Here is a 22818-nt window from a genome sequence, read left to right as displayed (position 1 = left end):
TTGTGGCACTCCTCTTTCCATGATATGTGTCTGACATCTGCCATGTAACACTGACCTCCAATGAACTGCATTTCTTTCTACCATTCCCCCCTGTGATGTCACCTATCTCCTACTCTATTCCTCCCCCTTATGTATCTCTTACACTACTCAGGATGTGCTCATTTGCTATGTGACAGTGGAATTCAGTATCCTAACACTCATTTACATCAGATTGCCTACTAATGCTTAGTTACATCTCTTAGACTCAGCTTCCCCCCTTAGCAACCACTAAACGGTGGCCATGTTGTTTTTGGTCTGCTGGTCCCTGTATTGTAAATCCATGTATTGCATAAAACCCACATTTGTGGGTTTATAACATTCATTTTTATGTTTTATACAGCGCAACCCATTTGCGTGGGGTTGCACTGCATTTAAACATCGGCGATTGCCGAAAAAAAAAAGAATTATTTTTCATATTTGCATCGGGGTACCTTGCCAATGGCCACATATTTGGCCATTGGCATGCTTCCTGACACATATGCACCCTTTATTTGGAGCTGACATGGCTCCATTGTGATTTTTGCAGAGACGTACTCAATTGTCAACTGAGTACATCTCTGCAGCTAAAACAGCTCTTAAACGGGCTGCTTTCTGCTTCATGGATCACTACTCTACCTCATTTGCATGCCTTTCGGCTGCAAGTGAGGTATTTAGCATATCCACGCCCAGTCCGTGTAAGAGACGTTTTAGCTGGTCTCTTACACGGAGTTTCGGGCTGTTCCTGGATCGCGAGGCTTGCATGGAGTCTTACACGTCTCTTACACTCCGTGCATGCCTTCGTGAATCCTGCCCAGGCTTTTTAAGCAGCCCACCAAAGAAAAGAGGCAGAAGTTAAAACTGTTTCAAAGCTCTCAGATATTATTTCACTCTTCCACAATTTTTGTTTAAAAGTGAGAACAAATCTAGCACCTTTTAAACTCATTAGTTCCTCTGAAGGGCACTCCACTTCTGTCTAATATCTGTGTAGCAACACTGGGTGTTTTATGGCTTTTATGACTGTAAAAACACTTAACACTCCTAACCTCCTATACTTTTCTGCAACTGTAGTACATGAAGCAGAGAATAAAGCATTACAACTGGATCTCATCATCATAATTTTAAGTATTCTTGATATAAATGTTTAATTCACCACTCGAGCTTTGCTAATCCTCTATATTATGCATATGTGCTAAAAGTATCTAGTTAAGATAAATTCTGTGAAATATGATAAAAAAAGAAAAATCCAGTTTTAGATAAATTAAAGAGAAACAAAACAGAAAAGAGCCACAGACAATCCACAGCACTTCATAAAAATTCTCATCAGATGGCAGAAATGTACTACAGGCTTCGACTTCCTGATCAAATTTACAAATATTTATATGAAGTGGAATAAATAACTGCCAGAGAGACTGGGGACTGCTGACCAGAATTCCAAATCCAGGATTCTACCAGCACTGAAAGAACATCTACAAGAGTATGTGACAGCAAGGCAGCATTAGAAAATCAAAAGACAGAGCTATACTATAGCTTATGACACATGACAACATGTCTGGTGTGCCTAGTAACTTACAACGCAGGACACCATGCCTAGTCTATGTAGTAACTTACAACACAGGACAGCATGCCTAGTCTATGTAGTAACTTACAACACAGGACAGCATGCCTAGTCTATGTAGTAACTTACAACACAGTACAGCATGCCTAGTCTATGTAGTAACTTACAACACAGGACAGCATGCCTAGTCTATGTAGTAGCTTACAACACCAAACAGCATGGTTTGGATACGTAATAACTTACAGCACACATCTAAATAACGACTTGCAACAAAGGACATCATGCCTCATCTATGTAACAACTTACCACACAGGACAATATGCCTCATCTACATAATGACTTACGACACACGGCAGCATGCTTCAGGTACGTAATAAGTTACAATATAGGATAGGATGCCTCATCTACTTAACTTACAACACAGGACAGTATCCCTCTTCAAGTTCTACTTAATAACATACAACACAGAGGACAGCAAACCTCGTCTACGCAATAACTTACAGGACAGGACAGTACACCTTGTCTACATAATGACTTACAACACAGATCAGCGTGCCTCAGCTACGTAATAACTTACAACACACGACAACATGCCTCGTTTATGCAATAACTTACAACCAGGACAGCATACTTCGTCTACATAATAACTTACAGCACAGGACAGCATACCTTATCTACATAATGACTTACAACACAGGACAGTATACTTCATCTACGTAATGACTTATAACATAGGAAAGCATGCCTCATCTATGTAATAACTTATAACACAAGACAGCATACCTCATCTACGTAATAACTTACAACACAGGACAGCATACCTTGTCTACGCAATGACATAACACAGGACAACATGCCTCATCTGTGTAATAACTTACAACACAGAACATGTTTAGTCTACATAATAACTTAACACTGGACAATATGCAATAAAGCACAAATCTAATAAACATTATCCAAAAAAACGATAACTGTTGGCAAAGGGAAACTAAACAGTCCAAGGACTGTAGTTTTTCACTTCACTGTGAGACTGGCAGAAGGTAAGGACTGAGAATGTGGGGGACCTACTTCAGGTATACTACTGCCAACAGCATGTACTGCCATGAGTGATCCTTTACAGGGTAAACTTTCCAGGACACCTTTTGTGCTACTGTCGGTGGAATTGATGTTCAAATGGGACTAGACACTGAGCTAGTGCATAATTTGTTAATTTGCTTTGTGGCACTGTGAGCAATATAAGCAATTGTTCCTGATTTGAAGTACAATTAAAGCAATACCAAAATATGATAAAAATAATATCTGGATAGCATTAAAACAAAAATGCAATTAGCTGTATTTTTAATTATTTAATTTTCTCATTGATTTTGATACAGATAGAACTGTATAAAAAATAAAACAGTATAGGCACTTATACATGAACAGTGAAACACATAGACATTCCTGGAATTTTCTTCTAATGAGCAAGTCTTATAGGAAGATGTTTCAAGTAACATCAGTAAAGCATTTGAATTACAAGAATAAAAAAATACACAAAGTTGTTATATGTAGCATACATTTAATTTCCAAAAATATGAGTAATACCTGACAGCTTATGAAGCATTGTATGTTTTCTTCATCATCTACAATATACAGTGTAACACAAATTTACTGATAAGTTTCTAATCATAGAACAGATTTACATGCAAGGGCTAAAATCTTCTTGAGCTGCTCTTTATGAATGGGGTCATTAGGGCTACTGCCCTTTTATTGACCTTCAGGCAAATACAGCTAGTGTACAAAAACTCTTCAGGTGACAAAGGTAAAGATACCTAAAACCGGTCATATGACTGTAAAAAAGCTACTGTTTAGTGCACAATTATGGTCAATCTTCTGTAATAGGCATACAGTGCTGCTAATAAACTACTTTAAGTAAACCAATCCATACCATGGTAACTGGCAATACTGTAATACACTGGCTTTGGGTCAAGAAATGACAAAAACAGCACTGAAAAGGGATAAAGGAAAAGGCATACAAAGGTACCTCATTGGTGGTCAGCTTCAGAGGGCCTTACAAACTAGCCATAGGCTGCTCAGACATTGTTGGTGGACTTCTGCTCAGTTAGTGACTACTAATTACAACTCAGGTATTGCTGTACTCTTCTCAGATGGTTGGTGTCTCCCTTACCAGCTCATAAGTTGCCAGTATAACTAAAACTTGAATGCCTGCATGTAAGCTGTATTCCAAGCAAAGTTGCAGCATGACGTTACAAAGAGGCTGCAGTAAACTCCCAGAAAACTAGTATATTATGAAGACCCATCCATCCACAACCCTTTTTCCCATTTTTGCTCATGGGATCAGGATGTCACTTCAACAGTGAAAATCCTCTACAGCCAAGGTGCACACTGAATGGGTGGCTAGCACTGCCGCACTAATTCTTCCACACCACACACTTGCATGCACACTCACACCTATGGCCAATTCAGTGTGTCCAATCCAACTACTGCTGGTCTTTGGAATGTAGGAGGAAACCCACATGGACACAGGCAGAACATGCAGACTCCGCAAAGAAGGGACCCCAACTAAGAATCAAACTAGGGAATCTCTTGCTGTTAGGTGCTAACACTATCTGCTGTGCAACAGTGCCACCCCTGTTATTACAAAGACATCAGAGTTAAAACTTAAGACATAAAGTCCAACTCCATGGCCTAGGGGGATGAAGTCCTGATTATGACCAAGATAATCTGAGACAGATTAGAGGCTTGGGAGCTGGAGGCACTAGATAACAAGACTGTGGGAGTGAGAGGCTGATGCCAGCTCACTCATCAAAGTCATTCGGTTGTCCATTCCACTGCAATATCAACAGTTACTTCAGAGAGGTATACCTAGTGCAGCACTATGGGCTCTGCCAAGCCATGCCTGCACAACAGTCTTCACAGGGCATGGGTGGGACTCTGAATGCCCTTAGGAGAAGGCATAGGCAGCTCACATCAGCCCTGGGGGTATGGGATAGGTACTAAAAGGAAAATATTTTTTTATGCCTGTTTCTACTACAGCTGCCCAACAAATAGTTCTCACTCTTGTGATGATGTACTGCTCCTACTTCTCTATACAGTCACTTGATGATGGCGGGCATTAGATCTTAATCTCAGTTCAAGCAGAAGCATCCTTCATAGCTTTGATAAACTATAGATTTCATTATTATGGGCATGAATTTGCCTCTGTAGTGCTAGATCTGTCTGATAACAAACTTTAGCCCTGTTTTGTAGAACAGGCAAGTCTGGTACACTCTGATGAAAGATGGGTCAGACCTCAACTACATGCTACACAGTACACATTTCATCTTGTTAGAGGACACAGATTTCCTCAAACCAATGGCACATGACCCATAGCTAAGGCATAGCATGCTTTCAAAATGTATAAAATGCTGGTGATATTTCATTCGGGGGGGGTGTAAGAAGACTGTCAGATAATAACATGCAGACATGTTCTCATCATTGCCATAAATTCCTTCATATTACTTTGAGCAGATGGAAGAAATAGGCTTTATGGCTTCTCCCATGGATTACAGAGTTGCAGAGTGTACATACTCTGATGCTGAAGTTAGACATAATGATATTGAGCTCCAGCTGCATACCCTCTGCCTGTGTAAAACATGTCTTTGTATGTGCATATATTCCTAGAGTTCACTGGTGCATAGACCATGGGGCACAGTGTTCAACAAATACGGACATAACTGTGACATGCATTATATACAGCTGTTGGAATATATATGACATGATCGCATAAGCGCTCTTTATGACATAATCAATGTTTGCGTTGATGCTTCTCTTCACTGTATCACTTGAAACAGACAAGTCTTGCATACTCTCACTAGTGTGTTCTAGACATGCATACTCTTAAAAGGGGTTAGGAATGGTCTCTGTCAGCCTTCGAAACTACCAGTAGAATGGATGATGACAAAGTAGGACCACTGCCGTAACCTCTGTCACATCACGTGTCATCCCCTGAAGTGCAGGCAGTGGTGGCTTCTCAGTTCTATCCTGTATTTTCATGCTATGTAGTGATGTTGCCAACTACATGCTTTAAATGTCTAGAGATGACTTGCATTTTTCAGCAGGTTGTGGCCCACATCACAGAAAAATGGTGAAGTCCACCAACTGCATCTAGTGCTGTTTTTTCATATAGCGGCACCAGCAGGTTTTAGCATTTTACTAGTTCTCCCCTGAAGCCACTGATTATCAGCAGTGCACTTTATTGTTTTGGAAAGCAGCATGATTAAGAAGTGAAGACCATGAACAGGAAAGGTACTGGTGTTTACAATGTCAGGCAAGGTTTTGTTTTTATGTACGGAATTAGTGACTATGACAATCTCCTCTTGATATCCTTAATGCAGCACTGTGTTGCTAACATTCTGCACATGGGACTGTAGGTCTGTTCAGTCACTTTGACTGCAACATGCCATGGATGCTCTGTTTCCTGATGATTTTGGTATTTCAATGTTAAGTGGTTTGAAAAGGGGCTGCTGTCGACTGCTCTAATGCATGGGGGATGGGTAGAGGGAAGCACATTCACACTATATTTGAGTTCAGCCTGTTGACCAGATAATATCAGCAAAATGTATGGCATGTGCTTGCTTCTCCCTTACCACAGCATTTTTAACTTACCAGCTGCACAGCTTGCCATCACAAACCTGCTCTACCACTCACAAGGAACAGGTTAATTTATAAACTGTATGTCCACACAGTGAGCACAAGTAGGCAACAGTAAATCTCAATCGACTTTTGGCAATGACACTACATGCATGCATGGACGTGTGTGTCTGTTCAAAACATACCCGACGCATGATTCTACTCAAAGGGATGATTCTGGTGACTGTTTAATCCAACAGTGAAATAATCAAATTTTTGGACAGTTACTGTAATCCTGAGAGCGTCTGTCAGTAACCTCAGCTTGTACATGATTATCCTGAGGGAAATCTCACAGCATATATTAATTTTGATGAGTATTTCTACAGAGAGCATTCTGGGCCACTCAATAGCACTATGCTTTTCTGCAGCTCAAGCCCAGGCTTGGATGTCAGTCACCAGTTAACTAAAAGCAAAGATTAATCCTACATCCAGCACACTGACAGAAGTATGGCAAGGTTTGCAAAGTACTTGGCATAAACTGACTTGGGTAGTGGGAGTTTTCCAACTCTGTGGCTTTATCAAATTTGATTATTCAGAATCAGGAAAGCATAAAAACAGGATGTTTTAGGAACCCTTGTTAATGAATACTGAAATAAAAAAGATACCAGTTTAAAACAAAAAATCTTGAGGCACACATTGGCAGTTTATGGCTTGAAAGCCTATACTGCTCACAGCAAATTAAAACAGAATTTGATGAACTGTGTTATTTCAAGTCCAATTATTCAAAACTGAGACCTCTTGAAAGCAGGTATTCCATCAAAAAATGAATGCATTATTATTATCATACAAGTTCTGAATACCAAGAACAGAAAAACATAATAGGCAAAGCAGGTAACAATGCAATGTTTAAATATAGAAATAGCATAACATGGAGTGTTATGTTGAAGTTTCTTGGGTACATAATTACTGTTCTCCAGTGATTTCTGAAATACACAAGTAAGAGTGCACATTCTTTTGTCACTGCCTGACAGAGAATAGAACCTCATAAATTAATGATGGGCAAGTCAGGGCAGGGTAGTTAGCCAAGACCTGCATCAGCAAGGTTCTGTGAATTCCAAATTCTTGACCTGTGCTTAGGTTGTGCAACCCTGAAGCAGGTTATACTAAGTAAGGAGATGAAGAATACAAATAAACCTCCATAGAAGTGCGTAGGCTTGCCTATTACATCAGTCAGGTCCATAGGTCTGTTTATTTTTCAGACTTTCACTGAATTGGGAATTCAGTAGAGCAGGTCCTAATTTTATGTACTATAACCCAAAACAGACTCCAGGATGGACTAAATTCTGTAAGCAGTTGATAGCTGAAATCAAGACAAGTCAACTTTTCACTGTATTTAAATTTAATTAAGTGAAACAAATACATTCCCTGTTGGTGCCTGACCTGTGACAGCTACAAGAAACTGCCCAGAGAGGTATCAATGCAGTAAGTATATAAAGTCAGGTTAACTGCTCTGCAGCACTTTTAAGTATCCCTTTCAAACATCCATCAAGTCAGAGTTAACAGCCTACAGGGTACCAGGGTAAGGTTTGTACATCTGCACATGAATTCAAGCAAGAGTCGCAGCACAGTCTATGAGAAATCACTAGCTTGCCATGTCAGCATTACATTCTCTGAAAAGTAGGCTATGATCATGTGCAAGAGAAGCACAACTTGCCATGCAATTCAATTTCGTTTATGTCATGATTTTTAAAGTTAAGTTACACTATTTAACAGTTCATTTTTCACAAGTCCTATTTCAGCGCATTAAGGCAACTGACTGCAATTACATGTTCATAAACTACATTTCCACATTGCATTTAAAACTGATGCTATGCATTTTTTGAGTAAAAAAGTAACCAGTTTACATGTTTGGTGTTATTTATTTACTAGAAGGTCTACAATGCCTAACAGAAAACGTTCCAAGTAGTTAACTACTGATATATATGTGGACACGAATGTGATCTAATGCCATTTTCTTTGCTGACAGCTTCATCCAAGTCAAGCTTCTCACCGTTAACTTCAATTTCCATGCAGCCATTATAAAAGGCAGTCACTGGGGTTGCAGTGATAGGGACATCTACAGAAAGAAACCAAAAAATGAATTTATAATAGTGTAGCCTGCATATTTCATAAACTTATCTTTGAGAAAGGTTGCATTCTCACATTCAGTTGTGTTTATTTTTGCTTGCATTGCTATAAATGTTGTTTTAGAGCACTATCAGGCTTGACAAAACACTGTTTCCCAAACTCAGATTAAATACTGTTGGAAGTTTTCCAAGTACAGCATTAGAAATCAGTTCTGTAAACAGGGAAGGCTGTACCATTACTTGAAAGTGGAAATAAATAATTCTTGACATTTCTCTCCCAACATACTTCTGAGTGAAGAGAGGTTAGTGACTCCAGCTCGCATCTATGAAAACCAAATACAGTGGTACTGCAATCTATGTAGCTGTGTAGCAACTTTTCTGCTGGAACACTGGCAAACATATAAAAAACATAGCTGAACATGAGTCATGTCTAGATGTGAACTAGAGACAGAAGAATATACAGTTGTACACTACATACTACCCTGAGGCATTGTTTAGTATCACGTATACAAAATCAGTCTCAAGTTCTGTGACTTTGCAATTCAATGAGGCAATAAAGTTTGCAAATATTCACCAGCTCTAAAAAGTCACATTCATAAATATATCTGTTATTAGGTTTAGCAATAAGTCTGGGTTGGTAGACAGCTGAAAGAAGGATCTGAGTCCCCTTATGACACCTTATGACAGATCTCCCTAGCTAAATAGAGGACAAGGGAATTAGCAAGCCTCATCCTGGGCTTAACACTGGATTCGAGAGTGACTTCAATGTATAGCAACTTGTATGAGAATTCATAGACAGTACCGTACAACACTGCATATCACGCTCCGGGAAGTTGGGGTGAAGAGCATCTCAAAAACATGTACACAACTGAAGAATGAAGGTGAGTGCTGTACAGACCAAATGCCTTCTTCACATTCCCCAATGGGCGAAGAAGGGGGGTTGTCTGGTGGAAAAATACATACAGAGAGGTCAACTGAAGGATCAGCCACACAGAGGGCAAACAAGATATATACAAAATACTCCTTGAGCAGACTCCTTCTAAAACTCAAACAAGACTTCACCTACAGTCACTGCACCTCATACAACTGCATTATCTTTAATATATCACTTTGTTTTCAGTAACATCTATACTCTTGCATTTTCTATAGCTGCTTAATTTATATAGGAACTGGGACTTTACTTTATCATACTGTATACTGTAAACAGCTGCCAGTGTAGCCTACTCAAATCAAAATGAATGTTATGCCTTGTCTAAGTCCACTATGCAAATCTTTAGAAAGCATTTCTGATTTTACTTCTGTACAACTGAAAAAGCTGAAACCTGTGTATCTCTAATCAAGTGGTCCTACTAGTATTTGCAACCTTTGATTTTTAAGGTGAATGTGACTACACCAGTGACTAAAACATGTACCACTAAGATGTTACTTGAAAAAGAACACAGAGATGTTCCGGTGAACAACAAATGATCGAGAATATTTTCCTGCAGGTTTTGTAAGATGTGCAAGTACATGATGAACAGTCCTATATAACTATAAAAAGATATTATAGATCCACAGGTACTAGACAACACCTCAACTGTAACAATACAGGAATTGCGTATATCACTACTTGTGAAAATTGTGATTCCTTATATGAAGGGAAAACAAGCAGGAAAGTCAAAGCAGTTCTACAGACATATATAGGCTATAAAAAAAAAAAAAAAAAAAGATAAAAATCATAAATCCAACATGCTTCAAAACAAACTTTAGGACCTACCTCTTGGATTCCAAACTATGCTCCTGCTATTTTTCTCCTGGCTAAATGTTGATACAAGTCTATCTGTCTGTCCTGTTATTTGTGGTGCCCTTTTGGTCTCCTTGTATAATCTAAGCTTCTGGGCTTTCATCTAAAGACCTAATAGCTTATCATTGCTAAAGTAAAACTGAATGTAAGGTTGCAGAATGTAATAATTTCCAGGTTCCCTCCCTCTTCTGTTCTTTTTTTTTTCTTCTTTTATATACAAATGTTTGCATCTTGTATGTGATAGGTAATATTTGTTGTTTTGCCTCGTACTGTATTTTATTGTATGACATCTAAGATTTGTTAACTGTGGAGCTTTTTTCCTGGGCCTCCACCAAAAAGGAGTCCATCAGGGCCCAGTCAGACTTTCCCAATAAACAAAAACTACTTAATAAATAAATCAATAAATAAATAAAAATATTTTGAATAAACACTCAACAACATGTATGAATTGTAAAAAGTTTTAATTTTGTTTGTAGTTGACTAGGTAGAAACTTGCTTTTTTAAAGGGGATATTAATAAATGATGGTTTGAATTATACAAGTACTTTAAAGAATAGAGCTGCTAAATTATAAAACCTGCCTATTGATTTTACATATGATCATGTGACTGTAAACTAAGCTATAAACAGACATGATTTAAATGTGTCTTCATTCTGAAGAAATCTAGACAATAAAAGTGCTAAATGAGTTGCAGCTTCAGTGATTCCTGAAAGGAGTTGTGTCTTTCAGCTTTTCCCGGTTAGGGGTCGCCACAGTGGAACTCCGGTCTGCTAATGATTGGCAGTAGATTTTTACGTGCCAAGTTGCCGGCCCTGATGCACAACCTTCAACGAAGGTATGCCCATTCATGCATGTCTACACACAGAAGACGTTCTAGATGAGAATCGAACAGGACAACGTCTTACTGTGAGGCGACAATGCTACCGCAGCTCCACCATACACTGCTTAATTCCTGAAAGGAGTGCTTGGCTGCTGTTGTGTCTTTCGGCTTTTCCCGGTTAGGGATCGCCACAGCAGAATGCCGGTCCGCTAAAGATTGGCAGTTGATTTTTACGTGCCGAGTTGCCAGCCCTGATGCACAACCTTCAACGAAGGTACGCCCATTCATGCATGCCTCCATGCAGAAGATGCTCTAGCTGAGAATTGAACTGGATAGCATCTTACTGTGAGGCAACAAAGGAGTGCTTGGCTGTAAATTTTGATTTTCATTGCCACTCACACTACAAGACTGGAGTTTATTGGTCTGATTCTCGTCATGTTCATTAGTGCTTGTATATGGAATTCTAGGCTATTACACAGCATCACTAATTCCCAGGGTGAAAAACAAATTAGATTTTCCATGTTTACTACCTTGGCCTCAGAGTTGTAGATTTATTTTCAAAAAGATTAATGACAAGTATATCATACAAACCGCTGATTCTTCAGTAGAGCTTTGTGCAACAGTGTACTGGTTACCAATCCCAGTTCTCATTCTTGTTCTAGTCCCACTAGAAATGAAGTCAACAACATAAACCCTGGCAATTTTTTTTGCGGTTCTCATTGGAAATAGCAGAAATGATCCAGTCAGAAAAGCAAGTGTGACAGCCATTTCTAAAACATCACTGCTCCTTAAATTCTCCTTCAATGGGAAACTGAAGAAAGAATAGAAAAATCAGAGTCATAATTAAGGCATCAGACTTTTGTGAACAGAATTTGAATAAAAGCTAAAAAAGTGGAAAAACTTACAGTGACACAATTTGTTTCTTACACAATGTGTCAATGTAAATGGAATTCCTGAAGTACTGAAAATATGACAGTTTCCTAATGGCATTCCTAAAAATTCAGACATTTTATGAACTGATTTTTTTTTTTTTTTTTTTTTTGTCATTATGCTGGAAATCAGCTTTTGGATATTCTCATTTGATACAGTGATTCAGAGATTGGGGATTTAAGTCAACAGACAGAAGATTTGAGCCGACAGATCACCAGGCACATTTTCTTCAGTAACAACCACTCAAGCTATGAGACACTAGATGAAATATTACTACAGAGAAAGTGTAAGTTGTACAAGCATGACTGATGAATACACAAAAGGAACTACATATCCTGTGTAAAAAAAAAAGGACAAAAGGACCAATCAGAATACATATTTCAACCACATGACCAGTGACCCTATAAATGAACAGGAAATAAATGTGGAAGTTCCTTCAGACACAGCAAAGAACAGCACATTGGTTAGGAGGTCTGAAAGGATTGCACAAGACTTCTGATGGAAAATAGGATGCATTTACCACCACTACCCAAATGGGATGTATGATGGTAGAACAGAGCCAGGTAAGTAATACAGACTTTTTACAGTGTTATGAAACTGTTTTTGGCCAGCATAACAATGTTACGGAAGACAATGCCTTTCCACACGGTAGATGTTGACTTGTTCCAGAAGTTATTGATGCAACTGCATTCAGCAAGTGAGAAAATGTTGAACAGTAACTTTGGAAATTACTCCATCAACATTTCAGCTAACAATGAAGTGAAGGGACCATCAGTATTTGAGCTATACAATCTAAGAAAAGTGACATTGACAGAAGAAAACGTGATTTAAAAAAATTTTTAATTTCATTTTCCTGCACATCTCATTTAGATAAAACATTAACTGAACTGAAACCATTTTTTAGGAAAAAAAATTTACCTGAACTGCATTGTTATAGGATGTACTGAAACTTACGAAGATGAGTTTGAAAGGAACATTTTGTTCAATCCTCTCCTTAATTCCACAGTTCTGACATTTGCAAAAAAAAAAAATGCTCCATAGAGGAGATTCTACAACCTAAATGGAGACAACTGCTCTGGGGGATATGTGCACTAACCAAGAAATCAGAACAATGAAAGCTGACAAAGTGGGGGGTTTAGTTTTGCTGAACACAAATAGTACATAAATTCTACTCAGAGTTTGTAAAAAGACGTTTCTTTTCTGGAAAATGTCACTGTATTATATTAACAATACACACAGACAGTGATTAGTCTGAACTAGCTCATACCAATACATTTTCTTTAGATTTATAATTTTTTTGACACTGGACAATCTTGCTTTACCAAACTTTTTGGAATACCAAGAATTCATAAATCTGTCAAAATACCTCTTAATCTTACTGCAAGATGTCTGGACAAAGCCAAAAGTAATGGGGGGGAGAGAGACAAAGGCCCAAAAATAAGGACAGATTTTCAATACTGCTTTTATAAACTTAAACATTTGCTACAAAAATAAGTTATGTACTCACCATAATGTTCCATCTGTTGTCGTCAATGTTCATTCACTCTTAACCAGTGGGACTATTCAAATCCTCGGAACTGGCTCGGCCGTTACACAGCTTGCACCAGCCAAAAAACTCTATGATTAAGACTCTACCCACAATGGCTCTCTCTCGATTACCTCAGATCAAGTTTGCAGCCAAATAGTATGACAGAAGAACACATACATACAAAGGTAGAAGCCATGTCCAAGGTTAAACCTATAGGTTCCCAGAACAAGTATTCTATTATCCAGGAAATCTGCAGGAGGGGGAAGGAGGGTGGGATGTCAAGAATGAATGAAGATCGACAACACTGATGGAACATTATGGTGAGTACAGAACTTCTTTATCTGATGTTGTCAATCTTCATTCATTCTTGACCAGTGGGACAAGAGTCCCCAGCTAGTTTAATTCCTGGGTGGCCTTATGGAAGGATATTCCCGAGAACCGTAAAGCCAAAGGACGCTCTTTCCCTGGAGACCATATTCAATTTGTAATGAGTGATAAAGGTATGTGGAGTAGCCCATGTTATGGCTGCACATATTTCATCCATGGAAGCCTTGCAGTGGATAACAGCTGATGTGGCTATTGACCTAGAGGAATGCGCTCTCACAAACGCAGATAACTTGTGGTTGTTATGATTATAAATGAAGGCAACACAGTCTCTTAGCCATCTTAACAAGGTAACTTTTGAGACAGGTTTCCCCAGAGTTGGACCTAGAAAGGAAACAAATAACTGGTCCGATTTTCTAGACTGTTTAGTCCTGTTGAGGTAAAAATGTAATTGTCTGTGAACATCCAGTAAATGCAAGCAATATTCAGCTTTACTGAAGAAATCTGGCAAAAGAACAGGCAAAAACTGAGACCACCTTAGGAAGAAAGGAAGGGTTGGTTCTTAAAGAAACCCTATCCTTATGAAAAATCAGATATGGGGGTTTCACACATAATGCTTGAATCTCAGAAACTCTCCTGGTAAAAGTAATGGCCACTAGAAAAATGGTTTTCCACAACAGAAATCTGAGATGGCAAGTAGCTGGTTCAAAGAGAGGAAGCACCAAAGACTGCAAAACCAGGGTCAGATCCCATTGAGCTATAGGTTCCTTGAAAGGGGGCTTTAGATGTAAGGTACCTTTAGGAAAAACAAAATTGAATGGAAATTAGAGAATGGTCATTGTTGCCATTGTGGAAATTAGAAATGGCCGCTAACTGAACCTTAATGGTGGAAGCAGAAGCTCCTTGATCAAAAAGGGAAGTTAAATATTCCAAGACTTTTTCAACAGGTGCCAAAAGGGGATCTAAATTATTCTTACAGACCCAAATTGAAAAATCTCTTTCATTTCCTAAGACAGAATTTCCTGGTGGATAGTTTATGAGACGTGAGAAGAATTTTTTGTACTGGGAAGCTATATTATTCTGCCTGGAGACTAATGGAATTGGGGGAACCAAGCAGTCAGTTTGAGACTGTGAAGGTTCGGACGCACCAGTCCCTGGCGGGTGAGACAGCAGGTCTGGAACTGGGTCCAGAATCCATGGACGGTGAAGCCAAAGAAAAGGAACCAGAACTGTTAGGGCCAAAAGGGTGCAATGAGGACCACGTTGCTTCTCAATCTTTGAGCTTTCTTCAAGAAAATGGGAATGAGGAGAAAGGGGGGAAAATCATACAGAAGACCCATGGGCCAATCGAGAAGGAGACCGTCTCTCGGGACTCCTTCTGAGGGGGAATTAGGGCAAAATAGCTGCTGCATTTGTTGTTCATTGAAGCAAAGATGTCACAGCAAGGGTGGCCCCATCGGTGAAAAATTTCCATCTCCACTTTGTGATTGAGAGACCACTTGTGAGGCAGGAAAATACATGTGCTCAATTTGTCCGCTATCACACTGGACCTCACCAGGATATGTGTTGCAACTAAAAAGCGGTTGGAAGATATTGCCCATTACCATATTCTGAAAGCTTCCTGCATAGTGGTAAGATCTGGTTCCACCCTGTTTGTTGATGCACAAAACCACTGACATGTCTGATTGAATTGCCACTGTCCCTGGTGGGAGGGCAGGCTGAAAGACTTGCAACACTAACAGCACTGCCCTCAATTCCATGACATTCATGTGCAAATTGGCCTCTTGTAGAGACCAAGTGCCCTGGACTGTTCTTCCCAGATAATGCCCCCACCCACCCAATCTGGGAGGCATCCGTCGTCATGATGGCCTTGGGCTGAGAGGGAATAAAGGGATGGCCCAGAAGAATTTCCTCTGACTGCATTCACCAGCATAGATCCTTTTTGCAGCGACTTGTTATTAGAATGGGATAAGTCATCAGATGTGTTAGGATGGACCACTGAGAAGCCAAAAGCCAATGGAGTAGCCTCATGTGAAATCTTGCCAGAGGTACTAAGTTAATGGTCACTGCCATGGATCCTAAAGCTTTGAGGACAAGAAGAGTGGGAACTTTGTCTTTGGATATGATAAATTGTACTTCAGACCTTATATTCTGTAGTCTGTGAAAGGGAACAGAAGCTACATAAGAGATTGTACTGAAGAGAGCTCCTATGAACTCTAGGTCTTGTGTTGGAGTCAGCTAGGATTTTTCTCTGTTGACTGTGATGCCCAAAGAATTTTAACGGTGAAGAATGAAGTTTGTGGCATGAAGCAGTAGAACCCTGGTGGGGGTGGTGAGGAGCCAGTCGTCTAAGTAAGGAAACACCCAGAATCCGTGTAGTCTCAAGTGAGCCATGACTGCTGCCATGCATTTGGTGAACACCCTGGGGTCTGTGGTGAGATCAAAGGGCAGCACTCTGAACTGGAAATGACTGGCTCCTAGATGAAAGTGGAGAAACCTTCTGTAGCGTTTGTCCATTTTTATGTGGTAATACGCATCTTGAAGGTCTATAGAGCACATCCAATCATTTTCCACTAGAAAGGGAAGTATAGACTGAACCATGACCATCTGGAATTTTGTTTGCTGAACAAACTTGTTCAGAAGGCTGAGGTCCAATATTGGTCTCCAGTCCCCTGTCTTTTTTGGCATTAAAAAGAACCTTGAGCAAAAATTGGATCCCATCTGGACTGGTGGGACTTCTTGGTAACCCTTTTTTCTAGCAGCTTTGAATCTCCAAGGCTGCTTGGTCCCTCTGATTGGGTGGAATATTGGAGATTCTTCTTTGTGATCTTGGGAAAAGAATAAAGGGGATATGGTAACCTCTGGTAATGATCTTCTGCACCCAAGTATTAGAAGTTGTCACCAAGTTGTGAAGTGCAGTGAAACTCTTCCACTGACTGCTTCCAGAGGTAAGCAATTGGGTCTCCTTTCAGGAGCACTGGTAAGGTTGTCCAGAGAATGTCTCTGGAGCCCTGATTTCATAGACCACCTCTGCCATGGGATTAGCGGTTTCCATCAGAGCTCCCCCCTGCCCCCAGGGGAGTTACCACCATGTGTGTCCTGAAAAGGCCCTTGGGACTTCTTGAACCACATCTTTCAACTCCTCTGATTCCTGGAGTAGTATCGCAGAGTAGAAAAATGAATGCCCACAGCAGAAAGGGTTTTTCCATCTTTTTCATACCTGGCTAGTGTGTCTTTGACTTTGGAGCCAAATAAAGATGACCCATCAAAAGGAGCATTGATGAATGAAGACTTGAAGGGCTCTGCAAACTCACACAATTTCATCCAGGCATGACACCTTGTTGCAATGCCTGAACCTGCTGCTCTGATTGTCCCCCCAGCTGCATGTGCAATGAGCAGCATTGATGAGTTCGATATAGATGCCAGGGTGGCAAGCTGAGAGGCAACTTTATCCCGCACCTCATCAGATACTGCTCCAGTGAGTGTATTCAATAACTCATTAATCAGATCCTTCTGGAGTCAAGTAAAATGCGCCATGAAATTCAACGACCTTAGAGCGAAGGTCGATGAAGCATGCTATCTACTGCTAAATCCTTTGCCCAATATTGGTGATCTTCAGGGGCTGATAAGATTTTTTTCTGGTCTCCGGGGAATCGGCTCTATGGAATCAGGGGCCTTCCACTCCCACTTCTCGATTAATTTAATGAGATCGTCAGTGGACATTCTTGGTCACCCAAGAAGTAGATGGACGAGCACCAAAGGCTTGCAAGTACACAGATTTCTCAGAGGTCGGTGTTTGGGCTTCCAGTTACTCCTTTGCTTAAAAATCACTAGCATGTCTCCAAAGTAGACATCTTCAGCGGGTGACTGGGGGGAACCCTCCCCATCATTGAAGTCCATGTCTTCAGTGACAGATTCCTCCGGGGAATCTAAGTGCTTCCCTCTTGCATCACTTCTTTCAGGGTCATTCCTCAGTGGGAATCTCTGAAGTAGACTTCGAAGAAGAGGGGTCCTGTACAGGGAAAACTTGCAGCTTCGGTGCTTGCTGTGCTGACATGGAGGAAGGTGGCAGCTCTGGGTCAGAAGGTGTTGACATATGACACTCTGATACAGAAGGGGCCATCTGAGAGCCTACAGAGGCTAATGCCCTCTCCATAAGTTGGAAGGCAGGCCCCCCCCAAAGAGGGATGGGAGCCCAGAACCGATGTTACACCAAGTTCCGAGGGGCCACCGTCTGAAGCAGGACCGGGGAAGAGCCTGCAAGTCCAAGTAGAAGCGTAACTGCCTGTGAATGTCCAAAGAATGCAGTAGTCTCTCCCCTTTATTCTGTGGTTTTGGATAAAAAGTTGGCAAGTGAATTGTTTGGTTTAGAGCCACACTTGATACCACCTTTGGCATAAACATAGGGTTAGTTCTTAAAGACACCCTGTCCTTGTGGAAAATGAGTAAAGGTTCCACTGCCATTAGTGCCTGTAATTCTGAAACTCTTCGTGCTGATGTTATTGCCAGTAGCAGAGCACATTTCCAAGAGATATATTTTAATTCTGCTGTGTTAGCTGGCTCAAAAGGAGGTAAAGTTAATTTTTCCAAAACAAAGTTGAGGTCCCAAGTTGGAGTAGGTGCTCTACGGGGTGATCTTATGTTTTTAGCCCCTCTGAGGTACTGTTTGAGCAAAGGATTAGAGAAAATTGGTGGATCCGTGTTGTTCTTTAAAATTAGGAGGATCTGAATCTGGAAGCATTTTTTGTTTCAACTGAGACATCAAAAATTGCTGATAGTTTAGCATGTGAAACTGGCAATTTAAGGCTCTCATTGCTAAAGTTGCAGACGTATATACTTTCTTTCCCCATCTGTCTAATGCTCTGGAATCTCTGTCAGAGGGAACTGGGTTTTTTTTCTGATGAGGCCTTAATCTCTTTGGGTCCCTGAGAAATAGTTTCAGGGTCAGCAACAGGGCTTTTATACAGTCAGGGACTCTGTAATATCTATCAAGTTTAACTGGGGCTGGAGGTAAGGAGTCAGGATTTAAGCTGGATTCAGTATACACATCATCCACAATATCTAACACTGGCGGAATAGCAAGGGGTCTGTGTTGAGGTGATAAAAGGAAGTCTCTGAGCCTTTTCTTAGATTCTGAGTAATCCTGGCCTTCCCAATGGAAATGCTCCCTCATGGTATGTAAGGTTTCCCCAAAGGAGTAGTCCTCAGGCGGAGAGGCTGATAGAATTGATTCCTCAGCATCAGAATCCTCACAAGGGGGTAAAGAATATCCTAGGTCTGGTCGGATGATTCATAGTCTGCATCCTGTCTGGGCCTTTTATCAGGTGGGGGGTGGGACCCCCTGATCAGGGTGATTAGGTCTTCGGCCATTTTGAGCATTTGTTTCTTAGGCATGGAGGCCTGTCCTGGAGAATGCTGTATTTGTTTCTTTGTTTTTAAGGGAGGCTTAGACTTAGCAGAGGGTTTAATGCTTAACTGAGTAGGTCTGAAAACACCCTCTGAAGCTGTGGATTGCTCAGCTACTTCGGTTCCCTCTGAAGGGGTAGTTTCGGTAGGCTGAAAAACTTGTGCGTCCGAAGGCCCAGCCAGCTCCGCGTGGGAGTTGGAGGCGGCCTGTGGTTCTGCAGAAGCAGTCATCAGGGGCTGCAAAGGCACCTCGTTGAAAAATGGAGAACCGGCGACCGGCCTAGAAGAGGCCTCATAGTCAGTTTTGGGCCTCGGATGCCTGTCCTTGTCTTTGCGCTTTTTATGTATTCCAGTCGTCGGAAGTTCCGACGGCATGGTGTAATTGAATTTTCTGCCAAAATAATGTCGGGCAAAATCAAACCGACGTTTAATAGTGCGCTTGTTAAACCTAGCACAAAACCGACAACCAGTGACGTTGTGGTCTGGGCCTAGGCATGGGATACAATAGGAATGGAAATCCTTATGAGGTATTTGCTTCCCACAAGAAATACAGTTATTAACTTTTACTGACATTGGTCTAAGGCAAGAAAAGGTTGCCCCAGCGGGGTACTTAGCTTTGTAGAAGACTTCGGTTCTGGATTCGGAATGAAAATCTCAGGAGTTGGCTGACCGGAACTTGCAAACTGCTTTTGCTTCGGGCACCGCGTGGCAAGAAAGACTGAAGAAAACGGCGTCGGCTGCATCTTATATACCCCTGTCGCACTGACGTCAGGGAAGAGGCGACAGCAACCGACGACGGATGAAGACTTTGGAACTCTGGCCGACTGGGGAACCGTCTGACGGCAGGATAACCCAAGTGTAATGACTGCAGCAGTGTAACACGATGAGCATCCAAATCCTTATCAGGATTCTCACTAAATATTTACAGCCACTTCTGACTATGGTCAGATCAAGGACACCACGGAATTCCTCAGAATTGTAAGCGATACACAATTAGAACCAGAATGGATAATGTGTAAGCTGGATGTTACGGCTTTATACACAAACATCCCACATTAGGCTGGGCTTGGGGCTCTTGAATATTGGCTAAACAAAGCAAATCTTTATTGTCCAGGCTTCAATACATTGCTGGTCTGTATGGCAGAACATGTCCTAACAAAAAACATCTTTTATTTTCAGAAGGAATGTTACTGGCAGGCGAGAGGTACAGCTATGGGGGCATCCTTTGCCCCCATTTATGTGGACCTCTTTATGGGGTACTTGGAGGAATTCCTTATATATGATAATCATAACATATTTTTGGAGGATATGGACATTTGGCAACGATATCTTAACAACTGTTGGCTAGTTTGGCATGCAGACCTACATATCTTTTCGAGTTTGTCCAATAACTCAATGACAAGTGGGGTATTGAATTTACTCTTAATATGCACCAACAAGAAATTCATTTCTTAGATGTCAAGATTTGTAGGAATGTGGATAACACATTGTCAACACAGTTGTTTCACAAATATCTGCAGTACAATAGCCTTTTGGAAGCCACCAGTTTACATCCGGACCACATTATAAGGAATATTCTCAAGTCCCAATTTTTTCGTACTAAAAGGATTTGCTCTTCCAATTATGATTATGAACATCATAAGAGTGACCTGATAATCAGGTTTAAAGCCAGGGGTTATAAATCAGGACATATTCTTTCAGCTAGCAACTTGGCTACTGGGCAGGATAGACTGGATTTATTGAAATATCATGAGAAAACACCAAGAACAGACAATACCATTAGATTTGTAACTACATATGGTAGAAACATTCATGCCATTAGAAATGCAGTTAACAAGAATTGGAATATCCTTATGGCTAATCAGGAACTATCTAGCCTTCTGACAGATGAGTGTAAATTTTCATATCGTAGAGGTAGGACATTAGGATTTTATCTTAATCATTACAAATCCAGGGTTGAACGACCAATAATGGGAGACCAATTAACTATCACAGGAGATAAACTGGTGGGATCATTCTCCTGTGAACACTGCTCCTTTTGTATATATATGCCAAAATCTAAGGAGTTTTCTAGTATGAACACCAAATTGGTGTATAGTATAAAACATTTTGCCAATTCAGGAACGGACTGGGTGGTCTATTTGGCCACCTGTTCCTCATTTTATGTTGGGCAGACCTCTAGGCCGTTCAGAATAAGGATGTCTGAGCACTTAGGTGACATTAGGAACAGACGTATGACTAATGCACTGTATAGACATGTATGTGCTCATAAAACAGCCACCTTTCATTTTTGCATTATTGACAAAATATGGGGAGATAGATCATACAAATTAGGGTGGCACAGTATACCTAATGACAGAGAAAAGCTGGATAGTTAAGCTAGGGGCATTATTTTCCCCAGGTCTTAATGACCACTTGTAATTTTTGATTGATATACATTTTTTTGAATATACTTTTGAATATAGTCTTGTTATATTTTTGATAGACTCCTTTGGATTGTATATGGTTATTGACGTACTGTCCCTTTAAATGCCTGACTGACAATGAAGCTGGATGTATAAAGTGAAATAACTTTTGAGATGGATGATAATCACTGATGAAGGCAAAGACTGCTGAAACCGGTCTGATTTCTTACTATTTGCATTAAACCGAGTTTCACTCTTAAGGCGCTGGCCTCTATTTTTTTAATTTACGTGCATTTTTCTGGCCTGGTGCATCTGCCTTATGTGCAAAATTTCTCTTGGGTTCAGTTACCTGGTATTAGCTATACCTTCTGTCCTGCTCCTTAAATGCAAGATCAGGCAGCACTGTCCAGGAGTATAATCCAACAGCATTTATCTATTGCATCATTACTTGCCACACCTGGTCCTCTCCAGGATATGCCTGCCATGTGTCTATAAGGCTTGCAGCAGAACATCATATCCTGAGGTGTAACTTCTCAGACCAGTATCTTTTTTTCTGTGCCATGACAGCTCTGGTACACCTGCAGGAACACAAGTAGATCAGTGAATGCATGACATACAGGGCTGTCCGTGTTGGACAGCACCCGCCACTTTCCTCTATGGGAGGTAATACCTTATGCAGAGCAATTACATAAGTGTTGAAACACTGTTTCAGACTCTATTACGTGTGCATGTGGTCTACATACACTGTCCTTCACTGCCCTGCCTAAAGTACAATATCTGCCTATAGAACCGCAAGTCCAGCATCCCCTTCCATGTGGGTATACAAAATAGCCTCCAATTGCTCTCTTTCTGGATTACATGTATGTCAGCTGTCAAGCCCATTTCCCATGGTCTAAGCAGTCAACCTCCCCAAAGGACTATAACCTGTCATGACTGGACAAAGACATATAGAGGGCTGTTGCTATTCCTGTGATGTGGTGTAACAGCCCTCTATACCTCACTGTCCAGTCACTCCCCAAAGGGCTATAACCTGTCATGACTAAGCAGTGAGGTATAGAGGGCTGTTACCCCAAACCACAGGAATAGCAACTGTTCTGTCTGTTCCCTGCTGCTTTGCATTTTAGGTTCACTCACTCCCCAACCCCAGAACTGCAACTTTGTCTGCTTGCTCCCTGTGTCTTACGTTGTCCACTCCCACCACTGTACATATCGTCACAACTCTGCCAGAGCCATAGCAGTGGCAGCACATGGCAATCAATCTGGTGTAACAGCTGTGTGTGGCAGCCATGCACTGTAGAGTTGTGCCTGTAATGTGG

The 22818-nt window shown here is 40.8% G+C and overlaps 1 protein-coding gene across 1 annotated transcript in view; it reads right to left on the bottom strand.

Annotated features, from left to right (window-relative positions):
- Nucleotides 1–2904: 2904 nt before the first annotated feature.
- The window catches only part of PROS1 (protein S), a 1920390-nt gene continuing 1900476 nt past the window's right edge, over nucleotides 2905–22818 (bottom strand). The window contains exon 15 of the mRNA XM_044071115.1: nucleotides 2905–8297. Within this exon, the coding sequence (XP_043927050.1) occupies nucleotides 8152–8297 (146 nt within the window). The 3' untranslated portion in view covers nucleotides 2905–8151. The remainder of the gene's footprint in view (nucleotides 8298–22818) is intronic.

This window comes from Protopterus annectens, chromosome 5.part0 (assembly GCF_019279795.1).
Source record: "Protopterus annectens isolate FY-2018-M chromosome 5.part0, PAN1.0, whole genome shotgun sequence".
Classification (NCBI taxonomy): domain Eukaryota; kingdom Metazoa; phylum Chordata; order Ceratodontiformes; family Protopteridae; genus Protopterus; species Protopterus annectens.
This window is presented reverse-complemented; position numbering and strand designations above follow the sequence as displayed.